Here is a 13281-nt window from a genome sequence, read left to right on the forward strand (position 1 = left end):
CGTCACAGGATGGCTCACAGCCATCTATAATGGGATCTCGTGCCCTTTTCTGTCATGAATGTGTGTGTGCCGCTAGACCACCATATACATGAGATAAATAAATCTTTAAAAAATTAAAAAAAAAAAAAAAAAAAAGGAAAGGGTGGGGAATGTCGTTCAGTGGCAGGAAGCCTGCAGGCAGATGGCAGTCTATAGATTCCTTAGACAATGGGGATCTTTCAGGTGACAGAAGCGTCGTTTCCTCCACCCCATCACGTTCAGGTCCTTGAGAAGGTGCACCTAAGGGTCTGGAGTGTTGAAGCCCAGAGGAGGGGAAGGAAGGAAGAAACTCTGAGAGCCGCTCTTGATTGGGTCACATGTCTTGTGGGCGGAGTCAGTGCTTTCGTTATGGACCTTGCCCTGTCCTCCTCCATTTTCAGCGTTTACAGTCTCTCTCTGGCTTCTAGGTTCTTTGAGGTTTACCCGAAACAGTACTAGGCAGTATGGGGTGATGGTGGGGGGCACGGGGGGAACAAGCTCACCCCAGACTCGGCCCTGGAATCCTTCATGGACACTTCTCTCTTGCCGCACCTTATCACCTACTCCAGCCCTCTCCAGGTGTCAGTCTTGGGGATCCCTGTGGTCTGGTCTCACCTTATAGCCCTGGCTGTGCTGGAACTTGCTATGTGAATCAGGAACTCAGGGATCTGCCTGCCTCTGTCTCCTGGTGGCTGGGGTAAAAGGTGTTCCCAAAGAAACCGGGGACCCTTTCTTTGGGTGAGTTATATCAAACTAAGTTAGAGGGCTGAGGTGTGGTTCAGTTAGGACGCGCTCAACATGCAGGAAGCCCTGGGTTAGATCCCGGGCAACGTCAACAGCTAAAGAGAAAGAAGGTAAGGCTGTGGTGTGAGGGGCTGTGCAGAGGACAGGCTGGGAGGCTCTGCAGCCAGCAGGCTGATGGGACATTGAACTTTGCCCTGCGGGTCCCGGGACCCTGGGAAGCCGCGATGCCGGGAATGGCCGCCAGGGGGCAGCAGGACCCAGGATGGGAGCTGGTCAGGGTCCCTGCTCACCTGAGCCACTGTGAGCTTTGACTGCTGGGGAGGCAGGGAGGTGTCGCCTATGCCCCTGCATCCAGAAGCAGAGGGGGATCTTCCCTTCAGCCAGAATCCTCTGTTTTGCGGTTTGTATGAGTCCTTGTGATCTCCGGGCTGAAACTGAACTTCTGAGGCCGATCACACCTCAAGCTCCTTCCCCCGATTATTGTTACTCAATGTCAGTTGTGGTCACACACACACACACACACACACACACACACACACACACACACACACACACACACACACGATCCCGACATTTGGCATGCTGAGATGAGACAGAAGGATCAAGAATTCAAGGCCAACTAGGGCTACAACAAGAAAAAACAAACAACAGAAATGAACTCACAGGCTTCACAGGTCGGTAGCATCTGGGGCCACTCTGCAGGGGGAGTTATGTCAATTTCCCCTTCCCTGGATGAATCCCTCAGACCAGTGTGTACATCTAGTGCAGGGAACACAGCAGTCGTGTAGGAGGGACTTGGAGGTGACCCCTCCTGCAGTAACAACCCCGAATGCTGTTAGGGGGGTCTTTCTTTAGAGAACTCTCATTTCCCTCCATTTTTCTCTTCCTTCCTTCCTTCCTTCCTTCCTTCCTTCCTTCCTTCCTTCCTTCCTTTCTTTTTTAAAGATTTATTTATTTATTATGTATACAGCATGTATGCCTTCAGGCCAGAAGAGGGCACCAGATCTCATTATAGATGGTTGTGATCCACCATGTGGTTGCTGGGAATTGAACTCAGGACCTCTGGAAGAGCAGTCAGTGCTCTTAACCTCTGAGCCATCTCTCCTGCCCCCTATTTTTCTTTCTTTTAAAAAATATTTATTTCTGGTGTCCGTGTGTTTTTAAAAATACTTATTTCTGGTGTCTGGGTGTTTTGACAGCATGTGTGTCCCTGCACCATGTAAAACAGTGTCCCAGGAAACCAGAAGTGGGCAGGGTATCCCCTTGGGGGGGGCGGGGTTAGAGTTCCAGGTGGGTGTGAACTGGGAACCTAACCTAGGTCCTCTGCAGGAGCAGGGAGCGCTCTTTACCCCGGAGCAATCTCTCCAGCTCCATAATTGTCCTTAGAAGTGACACCATCTTCATTTTTATACTGACTTTTCTGTGGTTCTTTTCTCTGCAGGCCAGGGCCTCACCCAGGGCCTGAGCCACAAACACCCCTGAGCAGAGAGGGTTTGAACAGGAGACGCTCTGGGTTCTCAGGGTCACAGAGTCAGAGCCATGTACACACGGATCAAAGAGAAGGAGTCCCCATCTATCCGCACTTTGTGCACACACAGAACGTTCCAGATGGCCTGGCTCTCCTGGAAGGTCCCCAGCTCAACTGGGTGTGTGGACAAAGAACTTCTTATACTCTCCCATGTCTATGTTTTAATTTGTGGTCTCTGATTACGTCTTTATCCCAAAGCTTTAGTACTAGCCTTTGAAATAACCACAAAACCTTGTCCGTTGAGATCCCCCCCACCCAGACATTGGGAATGTGGTTCAATGAATAGAATTCCCACCTTGTACACCCCAGGCCATGGGTTTGATTCCTCAACACCTCCAGAACTAGGGTGGTGGCATACAGACTGGGCAGGTGAGAAGACTCAGTAGTTAGAGGTGCACCTTCCCTTCTGCCCTCCACCTCCTGACACACCTGTCCTTGTTTATTCACTTACACTGTGTCACAGGCATCTTCCCAACACAGCTTGCTCCAGGAGACCAGCAACTCTGTATCACTCCCCAGTGTGTCTTAGAAACAGGACTTAGATCTCACATCTGGAACAGACTCTATGGGCTGATCACAATGGACACAGCTGTGTCCCCTGCTTGAGGAGTGGATTTCCTCCACCCCAGATGGAGACAGTGACAGCAGACCCAGGAAAACATCCATCCAGAGTCAGCTCGCTGAACCCTGAGCTCACTGGTCACTCACAGGATCGTGGGTGTTTCAGGGGATAACCACTGAGGTGCCCACCCCAGCGTGCATGTCCACTCGCCCAGCTGCATCACTGCAGTCCCCTGCACAGCTCCCAGCAGCTCCACTCAGCAGTCTCCTCTCCCTCAGGAGCTGCAGCTGGTTTAACCCTGAGAGGGAAGCGCTACATCGTGTCAGCTCCTGAACCTGTAGCTTCTTGTGTTTCCTGAGCCTCATCAGCTGGTCCTGGCTCCAGCAGGGATGTTTCAGTCTAGAGGAAAATTCACACACTCACCTCCCTCTTCTACAGAAGCTCCCTTGATTAACACAACCTCAGGCCAAATGCTGGTGTGTGGAGTGCAGCACCAGGTCCCCTCACACTGAGGTCAGGGTCACCTGAGCTTTCGCTCAGCAAATCCCTCCCTCCCTCTCCACCTGCCTTTCTGTCTTTGATCCATGATCCTAGTTATATTTTTATTCATTCATCAAACATTTCTTGGGTCTGAATGTCTGCTGGATCCCAGGCACTGAAGTCATCATCCCTCACAAGACACAGATGGCAGCATCGGGACAGAGATTGTCACCTTCTTGGGCTTCAAACATCTCAGCTAAACTCCTGGAGCTCCTGACTCGAGGTCTCAAAGCTAGAAGAGAAAACTGCAGGGTCCGGATGAAAACCAGAGCAGGGATGAAGGAATTTCATCTCTGGTGTTCCCACAATCTATTTTTTAAAGGTTCATTAATTTTATGTCTATGAGTGTCTCTTGCCTGTATGTTTTTGTACCATGTGCCTATCTGGTGAGCACAGGAGTACTGGAAGTGAGTGTGGAGGGTGTGAATCACGGTGTGGGTGCTGGGGTTTGAACCCGGGTCCTCTGCAAGAGCAGCAAGTGCTGTCAACCCCTGAGCCATTTCTGCAGTCCCTGGACCACTTTTTTTTTCCAGGGCTGAGGACCGAACCCAGGGCCTTGCGCTTGCTAGGCAAGGGCTCTACCACTAAGCTAAATCCCCAACCCCTGGACCATTTCTTTTAAATACAATAAAATCTCCAGCAAACTCAGCCTGTAAATCCCTGAGTCACCACTGGAGGCAGCAGGAGGATTCCCAGAGCCAGGGAGGGAGAGGGGACCTTGGGCATACACAGATCCAACAGGACAGATCTGAGATGAGACCCTGTGGATCCCTCTTCTCTGCCCATCCTACAACCCGAGTTAGAGTCTGAAAGATGGAAAGAAGGAGAGAACCTCCAGGGAGGGGCCTGGAAGGAGGCAGGAGCTCAGGTGACTGAAGTTCATGTTCTCAGCCCACAGTCAAGTGAGTACAGTGGCTTAGTTGGGCCTTGGGGGGACAAGGATGGACAAACACCTCTTAATGCTGTCACTCAGGGACCCCAAAAGGGGATGAGACAGGCACCACTCACAGGAACAAGAACAGGTCTAGTCACAGCAGTCCTGGCTGTTCACAATCCTGGAGACAGGACAAGGCTCTGTCATCCCAGTGTCCCTGTGATCACAGACTCTCAGCATGTGGTTCAAGTGATGAAGAGAACAGACCAGGAGGTGACAGAACTGAGGAGTGACCATGTCACAGCCAGCAATGGACTGAGCTCCACCTGGGCACAGCCCTGTTCACACTCAGCTCCCACAGTCTCATCTTGTCCACCAGATACACACAGCACAAAGAACACAGATTCTAGAAGTTTCTTCATGATGCCATTTATTTACACCACAAACTCTAAGTATTTCAATCATTTAATTTACCCGCCAATCAACCTGTCAGATCAAGGACGTGAACAATCAAGTTGACATTTAGATTCTTATTTTCAGTGGGGAGTCAGGGGCTGCAGCTCAGGGCAGCATGGAGGTGACAGGATGCAGATGTCCCCTCCTGTCTGCTGGACAAGGAAGGTTGGCTGTGGAAGGGAATATAACAGTGCAGGGACAGGGTGCTGGTGTGCAGGGGTGGCTGGGCTCCCAGGTCTTCACATGGAGCCCGTAGGGTCACAGGGAACATCAGAATTGTTGCTGAGAGTGAACTGAGGGGCTCAGGACCACACAAGAGAGACCTGAGCACATCTCTGTCATTCTGTCAGGCCGGGCAGCTGTCTTCATGCTACAAACAAGAGTCATGAACAATCACTGTGAAGATAACATCCCAACAACCCACTACTCACTCAGAGGGGATTCTGGGAGTCCCTGAACCCCAATCATGTCCACTTGGCCCCTCCCCAATTCATAACCCAGAGTGTCACCTTTACAGTCTGGGAGAGACACATCAGAGCTCTGGGCACTGTCCCTGCCTGGGGTAAAATTACATATAGTCACAGGAGGGTGAAAACATGGCCTCTAGAAGATTTCACTGTGGGAGTATTATGGGTTGGCATACTCCAGCTTCACCCCCTGGGCTTCAGGGACAATCCCGCTCCCCACACTTACCTGTAGCTGGAGTATAGATCCCTCCCTTTCCACCTGTGAGAAGAAAAGCTGTGAGAGACCAGAGAAGATCCTGACCCTAGGAAGGTTCCAGAACTGACAGCAGACCCAGGTCAGAGACAGGAGCAATGAGGGCTGTGGATGTTCCCCTTAATGAGGCAGAGCACACTTCTGAAAGGGGCTGAGAGAGAACCAGCCCCTGTCCTTTCCTACCTGTGATTCTCCTCCTCCTCCTCACAACAGCCACCACAGCTCCAATGATGGCCGCAGCTCCAAGGAGACCCAGGACAGCAATGATTGTCACGATGGGGACAGTGGACTGAGGCGGCTCTGGAAGGGAAGGACAGGAGGGGAAGGTGAGGGTCATGACCCCAGCTCTCAGCCCTGACCCTGCTCAGGGTCTGCAGAAGCCTCCAGCTTCCCCTGACCCCAGCTCTGCACCCACACCCTCCTTACCCCATCTCAGGGTGAGGGGTTGTGTCAGCCCCTCATGGTCCACATGGCATGTGTATTTCTGCTCCTCCCCTGAAGGCACCACCACAGCTGCCCACGTCTGGAAGGTTCCATCCCCAGAAGGTCTGGTCTCCACCAGCTCCATGTCCTGAATCAGATCCTCCCCATCCCTCTGCCAGGTCACAGAGATCTCAGCAGGGTAGAAGCCCAGGGCCCAGCACCTCAGGGTGCCATCTCCTGTCAGTATGGGGTGATGGGTCACATGTGCCTTTGGGGGATCTGTGTGGAAGATTTAAGAAATCCCACATTTAACAAGATAAACTGAAATCTGCAAAGACAAAATTAAACCAATGATGACACTAAACTGTGTCTGTTTGGACAATTCTGTCATCACACTAGTGACCTCAGGTAGAGCTGGTCCCCTCATCACAGAACTGCACATTTTCCTGGGGGGACTCAGTAGCTGAGAGAGAATCCACATGAGCCAGCAGGTCAACAGGGCCTTCCTCATGTGATGTTCTATAGCATAAGGTAGGTGGAAAAAGATGAGAAGGAATGGAAAATAATTAATGTTATTAATTCATATAAAAATAAGAAATCAGGTACAAGAGCTACATGAAGGATGTTACCAATTACTGCTGTCAACATTGAGGCACAACCACTGAGGCCATCTTGCTGACCAGCTCTGTCTGTCTGTCCAAGTGAACAGCCATCACCTAAGTGTACAGCACACATGTGGTGAACCTCTGACACTCTGCCAGAGAAAATGACGCCCCAAGCCCTGCCTTTGGGGGACAAGATACAAGGTATAGTCACCAGGACCCCTGGAAGTGTGTTGTGGAGCCCAGTGCAGCACTCACTGGGACACAGCGGTGCTCACAAGGGTGTGTGGATCGTCCCTGTCACTCCTGTCCTGGAGCTGCAGAAGACCCTGTCTCTGAGGAAGTTCAATTCCTAATCCACTGGGGAACACTGTGACTTCTTGGGGCAGAGGGAGAGCAGGAGGGCTCTGGATGTTAATATGACAGGAAATAGTCTAAGCTCACAGGAACCTTTCTGGTTTAAAGGAAACCCTGATGTGTCTAATTATCCACATTAGCAGTTCCCCCTGGCTCCTGTGGAGACTGATACAGATAACATGAGGGGAGAGAGAGAAGCAAGATCACCCCAGTGAGGGGAAAAACCTGACTGAAAGCAAAAGGAAAACTTCAAAAAAACAAAAACAAAAACCAAGAAAGAAAGAAAAGAGCTGGGAGGTGGTGGCCCACGACTTTAATCCCAGCTCTCAGGAGGCAGAGCAGGGTGGATCATCGTGAGTTTGAGGCCAGCCTGGTCTACAGAGTGAGTTCCAGGAAAGGCACAAAGCAAGATAAACCATGTCTAGAAAAACAAAACAAAACAAACAAACAAACAAACAAACAAAACAAACAAACAAAAACCTAAACGAAAGAACGAAAGAAAGAAAAGAAAATACACATACACACACACACACACACACACACACACACACACACACACACACAATTTAGTATTTGTCCAGGGTACTCCATAAGTGCTCACGTGACCATTCTGTGAATAGACGAATTGGGGTGCAGAAGAGATGACCTCACCCACAGGAACCTGGGAGAATGTATCTTTGCAAAGCTCTAGAAACTGGGTGAACCAGCCCAGGGCGTCCATGTCTCCATCAGGTAAAGGAGACTCCCTGTCCTGCTGTGTAAGGCTGACACACTCAGACGACAGGACTCAGTTTCCACAGACCCTGGTGTGGGCAGAGACCCCGGCCTGGGAGCGGCCATGGCTGACAGAGGCAGCAGGAGACCCAGGGACACCATCTGCCCTGAGACAGGGGCATGACCCCAGCTGAGGGCTTTCTTCTTCCTCAGGACTGAGCCCAGCCCGAGGCAGAGGGAGGAGCTGCCCGCGGCCCTGCACCTGTGCGCTGCAGCGTGTCCTTCCCGATCTCCAGGTATCTGCGCAGCCACTCCACGCACGTGCCCTCCAGGTAGGCCCTGTGTCTCTCTGCCTCACCAGCCTGCTCCCACTTGCGCCGGGTGATCTGCGCCGCCGTGTCCGCCGCCGTCCACGTCGTCAGGTCGGCGTTCAGGGCGATGTAATCGCGGCCGTCGTAGGCGTACTGTTCGTACCCGCGGAGGAGGCGCCCGTCCGACCCCACGTCACAGCCGGACGTCCACTGGATGGTGTGAGAGCCTGCGGGGACCCCGCGGTCAGCCCCGCCCACCCGCCGCGGCCCCGCCCACCCGCGGACTCCTCTAAACCGAAAGGGAAACCGAGTCCCGGTCCCCGACTCTCCTCCCGAACCTCGGACCCGGAACCCGGGGCGACTCCGGCCCGGACGTAGGGACGTGGAGGGGTCGTGACCTCCACCCGCGGTCACTCACCGCCCTCGCTCTGGTTGTAGTAGCCGAGCAGGTTCCTCAGGCTCACTCGGTAAACCTGCTCGTTGCCCTTGGCGGTCCGTGTCTCCCTCTCCCAGTACTCCGGCCCCTCCTGCTCCACCCACGGCGCCCGCGGCTCATATCTCGGAGTCTCCGCGTCGCTGTCGAAGCGCACGAACTGCGTGTCGTCCACGTAGCCGACTTCCATGTACCGGGGCTCCCCGCGGCCGGGCCGGGACACGATGGTGTGGAAATACCGCAGCGAGTGCGAGCCTGGGGGCGGCGCGCGGTGAGACCCCGACCCTCCTCCGGGACCCGGGCGGGTGCGGGGCCGGGAGGGGAGCGGGGCGCGGGGCTGGGGACGCGGGTGGAGACGGGCGGGAGGGTCTGGCCGGGCGACGCGGGGCCGCGGCTTCCCCGGGGCCGCCCCCGCCCTCCCCGCAGGGTCGTGTCCCTCCGACCCCGCACTCACCCGCGCGGGTCCGGGTCGGGGCCAGGGCGGCCGCCAGCAGCAGGAGCAGCGTGCGCGGGGCCATCGCCCCCATCTCGGATCTGGGACCTCTGAGTTCCGCGTTCCGCGTTAACTTTATAACCCGTGACCGCGGCGACGCTGATTGGTTGTCCGGGATCTCGGCACCCAATGGGGGTGAGAACAGGAACCTTGTCATCAGTGTCCGGGCAGAAGGACCCGACCCAGGTCAGGAGCTGGAGAAGTGAAACTGGGGACCTGGGGATCCCCAGCCCTGGGCTCCCACCCCAGACCTCACCTCCTGGGGACTGAGACTTTGCTGAACCCTGTGCTGCGGGACGGAGCGATGTTTGTCACGGTGTCTCTGAGCCGCCTAAGGACAACTGTCTCCTCAGGTTAGTCAGGATGAAACCTAAGAGCATGGAGCCTCCAGGGAAAATACACACAGCACTTAAAATGAATGTTCACGGAGACAGGTGTGTTGGAGTCCTGGTGACGGTGTGGGGCTGCCGTGGACTCCTGCATCGGGAGGTGACTGGAGTTTTCACAGCTCTGCTCAAGGACTTTTGACTCCTTGTTATATGTGACTCTCTGTCCCCACTCACCTCTGCTTTCACTTTCCACTTCTGTTATGTGTGGCTGGGATTTGAAGACATCAACTCAAAATTCACAGTAACAACAAAATAATAATAAATTTAATGTTTCTCCGCTCTACTGAACAGGGATGAAACCTCAAATCCCCAGTTTGTACCTCTGCCATGAGGATCACCTCTGCCCAGTGTCCACCCTGCACAGGCCTGAGGAACTCAGGAGTCAACTCAGTTATCAGACCCAGGGCTCCACAGGCCTGTGACATACATGTCCCTCATCTCATCAGCTCATGGACTGTGAGTGAAGGTCAGAGAGAGAATGAGAGGTCACAGGTTCTGTAACTTCTAATACACTGTCATCATTATTCTGCTTTATTATTCATTACAGTTCTTTTCACTGTGGTTTACTCACTAAAGCAATGTACCGTGGCAGTGTGTGGACACAGGGAACCGTGGCGTGTAGACAGGGTCCAGTGTGGTGCTGTACTTGGTCTCCACAGGGGTCTCTTCCCAGTGGAGAAGGGATCTACTGTGCTGAGACAAAGACCAGGTCCACACAGCCGTCTCAGGACTATGGATTGAAGATCCGTGTAAAACACAACCATGTGGAGCCACAGATGATCATCTGGGAAGATACACTGGAGTCTGCGTGGAAGCACCGGGCTGTGAAGACAGGATCCTGAGTGAAGAGGCAAAGTCTCTATTTATGGATGAGATCCCTGAGCATCAGGCTTGGCAGTGGGAGCTGCCCCCTTCAGGTGAACACAGGAGCCTGGTCTCTGTGGAGACTGTGGTGTGTGCAGGCCAGGCTCCTGCTTTAAAGAGAAGCATCTCTGCCCTGCATCCCCAATGCACTTGTCATTGACATTGTATTCCTGGAAGTAGCTTTTCTTCTAGAAGATCAGGAAATCCTTCTTCTCTGCAAAAGGAGGAAGAGGAAGGTTGAGGAGAGAACTAAATGAGTCTGGACTATGGGTCTCTCCTGGTGTTTTTCTTTTCTTGTCTTTTTTTTTTTTTTTTTCTTTTTGAGACAAGGCCTGTATCCACAGCTCTGGCTGTCCTAAAACTTACTTTGTAGACCAGGCTGGCCTTGAACTCACAGAGAGCTATATTTGTTGTAGTATTAAGGCAACTCCATGTAGTTAAAAGGGAGGTTTATTTTGTGGGGTAACTTACAAGTAAAGGGATAGGTTACAGGGTTTGGGAAAGGTGTTCTCTGGAGAACTCTGTTCCATCTCCCTCCAGCGTCCAGGATCCAGGAACCAAGAGACCCGGCACATCTGGATCTCAGGTCTTAAGGGCTCCTGTCTAGGCCCCACCTTGTCAGCCTGACAGTTACTGAAGCCTCAATGGGGGTAGTATTTGCAGGTCAGAGCTGGAACAGCTACCCACTACAAACCTGCAGCAGGCTTTCTTTCAGACCACCAATCAGCTCCCAAATCATGACACAGAGACTTACTATTAGTTATGGATGCCTGGTTTTAGCTTAAACCTATCTCCAGCCAGCTTTTCCAACGTAAATGAACCCGATTCTCTCCATCTTTGTTTTTCCTCGGGGCTTTTTAACCATTCTTTCCTTCCTTCTCTGTGTCTTACTTTGCTGCTTCCTCCATGGCTGGCTGGGTACCTGGGTGGCTGCATTGTTGCAGGAATCTTTAAAGATCTTATTAAGCCGAGGGGTGGTGGCGCATGCCTGTAATCCCAGCACTCGGGAGCCAGAGGCAGGTGGATCTCTGTGAGTTCGAGGCCAGCCTGGGCTACAGAGGGAGTTCCAGGACAGGCTCCAAAGCTACACAGAGAAACCCTTCTGAAAAAACAAACAAACAAACAAAATCTATTAATCAAAACATACCCGGGGCCAGGGATTGGGGTGAACGCTGAAAGATCAGAGAAACAGAACAAGCCACATCCAACCTCACCTCGCCATTTCCTCAGCTGATCCTGCTTCCTCAGACTGGAAGCCTCTGAGTCCTCATCCAGAATGAATCTCAGCTGAACTGCTGCTAAAAGCCTAAAAGTTTAACCAACTCTAGTTTCTGGTTTTCACACCTTATATACCTTTCTGCTTTCTGCCATCACTTCCTGGGATTAAAGGTGTGAGTCACCATGCCTGGGTGTTTCCAGTGTGAGTTTGAACTCACAGAGCTGCAGTCAGATCTCTGCCTTTGGACCACTAGGATTAAAGGTGTGTGTGTGTGCCCCCATTTTCTGGCCTCTATGTCTGTCTAGCAGCTGTTCTGTTCTATGACCCCAGATAAGTTTATTAGGGTGCACAATATTTTGAGGAACACAATATCACCACATTGCATGGCTGGACAGTCCTGCCCTTCTCCCCTTCTTGTCCTCCTCTCTCTTCTCTCTCCCCCAGCCCATCCCTTCTCTAGCTTTTTATTACACCTAGTAGACTGAACTATTATTGGATCCTTAAGCTTTCTTTTCATAGCCAGCCATTGTTGGATTAGCTGGACCAGAGCCTATAGGTCATTCTAATGTATTACAGATAGATAGATAGACAGACAGATAGATAGATAGATAGATAGATATACATTACTCAGTTCTCTTACTCTAGAGAACCCTGACTAACCCAGATTTTTATAACAGAATGATTCCCAGGCAACAGAAATATAAGGATGAGTCTTTTCACTATCTGGAGTAGGCCTTCCAGTTTCCAACACCTACAGCTACCAAGGCCTTTCCAGTTACTGACTGATGTGTCTCCTGGAAGCTGGAAGAACACTGAAAGCCCATGGTGTGAACTATTGTACACACTTGAGGAGATTCATGCATTTGATGAACCTGATCCACCAATTGTGGGCCAGAGTGGATTTGTTTACACTGTATAAAACTCTTCACATTTTTTTAGAAAAATAAGGAAAATGATGATGCTGGTCTGTTACTCTTTGCATCTATGGATGAAATTGAGGAAAGAGATGAGCTCTATAATAAATTATACCAACTTCTAGTGTCTTAGTGTGGTGGTTTGAAATAAAATGGCCCCCAAAGGTGGTGGTGCTATTAGGTGGTGGGGATTTGTTGGAGAAAGTGTAGCACTGTGAGGCAGGATTTGAAGTCTCTTTTGTTTAAGATTTCCTCAGTGTGACAGTCAAATTCCTGTTGCTTGCAAGATGTAGGATGTTCAGCTCCAGCACCACATCTGCCTGCATGCTGCCATGCTTCCCACCGTGATATTGGACTGAACCTCCAAAATTGTAAGGGAGCCACCTCAATTAAATATTTACTTATTAGAGTTTCTGTGGTCATGGTGTCTCTTCTCAGCAATAAAAACTCAAACTAAGACACTCAGAATACAGTGAATGACAACAGTTAACACAGTGATAAATTGACATGCTCCAGATGGGAATAAATAGTGTAAAGGTTTCTAAGTGTGACCTGGAAGAGAATCTTCTCTCCAGCATCCACAGAGCTCACGTTGCAGAACATCAAGCAGAAGCCCTCATGATAAGATTGGCTGAATGACAGCAAAAATTCAAGTCCCAGCCATGAAGAGTATCAGCAGTTAAAGAAAGGGAGTTAGTTGGTAAATAATGAGATCCTGTAACTTGGGATAAGGATGTGTGGCAGGACCCTATTGAAGCTGAGAAGTTTGACCCCTGAGATTCTCAGGGTTTATCTTACCTGTGGAGGTAATCTCTCTACCCTCAGCCCCACCTCCTGAATACACCTTTGATGAACAAATTATTCCTTCAGTGTTTGTTAAGCCAGCAGTGACTTTCTCTGAAGGAAATACCAGGGAGACAATCCTGATTTCCCTCAGAACCACCAATAGCTGCCTGCAGACCTTCCACCAGACTGCAGGCAGAGCAGGAGCTTTGGGGAAGGTAGAAGGTAGACGTTTAGTGCCTGAGAGGGGCTCTGCACTGCTAAAGAGTTTAATGGGTTTGCTAATTCATTCCAGCAGAAGTTGGGGAGTATTGTGGGAATGGATTTTAGGGTGTGG

The 13281-nt window shown here is 51.3% G+C and overlaps 1 protein-coding gene across 4 annotated transcripts; it reads right to left on the reverse strand.

Moving 5' to 3' along the window:
• Positions 1 to 4675: 4675 nt before the first annotated feature.
• LOC118576410 (H-2 class I histocompatibility antigen, L-D alpha chain-like) lies at positions 4676 to 8839 on the reverse strand. Of its 4 annotated transcripts, XM_036176673.1 has the most exons (8): positions 8737 to 8838; positions 8268 to 8537; positions 7801 to 8076; positions 5869 to 6144; positions 5626 to 5742; positions 5416 to 5448; positions 5232 to 5279; positions 4676 to 5092 (listed from the first exon to the last, which is right to left on the reverse strand). In XM_036176673.1, the coding sequence occupies exons 1-8, from the start codon at positions 8807 to 8809 to the stop codon at positions 5088 to 5090; spliced, it is 1098 nt and encodes a 365-aa protein (XP_036032566.1). In that variant the 5' UTR covers positions 8810 to 8838; the 3' UTR covers positions 4676 to 5087. The 4 variants fall into 4 exon arrangements, with proteins under 4 accessions (XP_036032566.1, XP_036032567.1, XP_036032568.1 ...); XM_036176674.1 differs by lacking the exon at positions 5232 to 5279; XM_036176672.1 differs by lacking the exon at positions 4676 to 5092 and having other exon boundaries at positions 5100 to 5279; positions 8737 to 8839.
• Between the last annotated feature and the right edge of the window lie 4442 nt (positions 8840 to 13281).

Source organism: Onychomys torridus, unplaced genomic scaffold (genome assembly GCF_903995425.1).
Source record: "Onychomys torridus unplaced genomic scaffold, mOncTor1.1, whole genome shotgun sequence".
NCBI classification, from domain to species: Eukaryota; Metazoa; Chordata; class Mammalia; order Rodentia; family Cricetidae; genus Onychomys; species Onychomys torridus.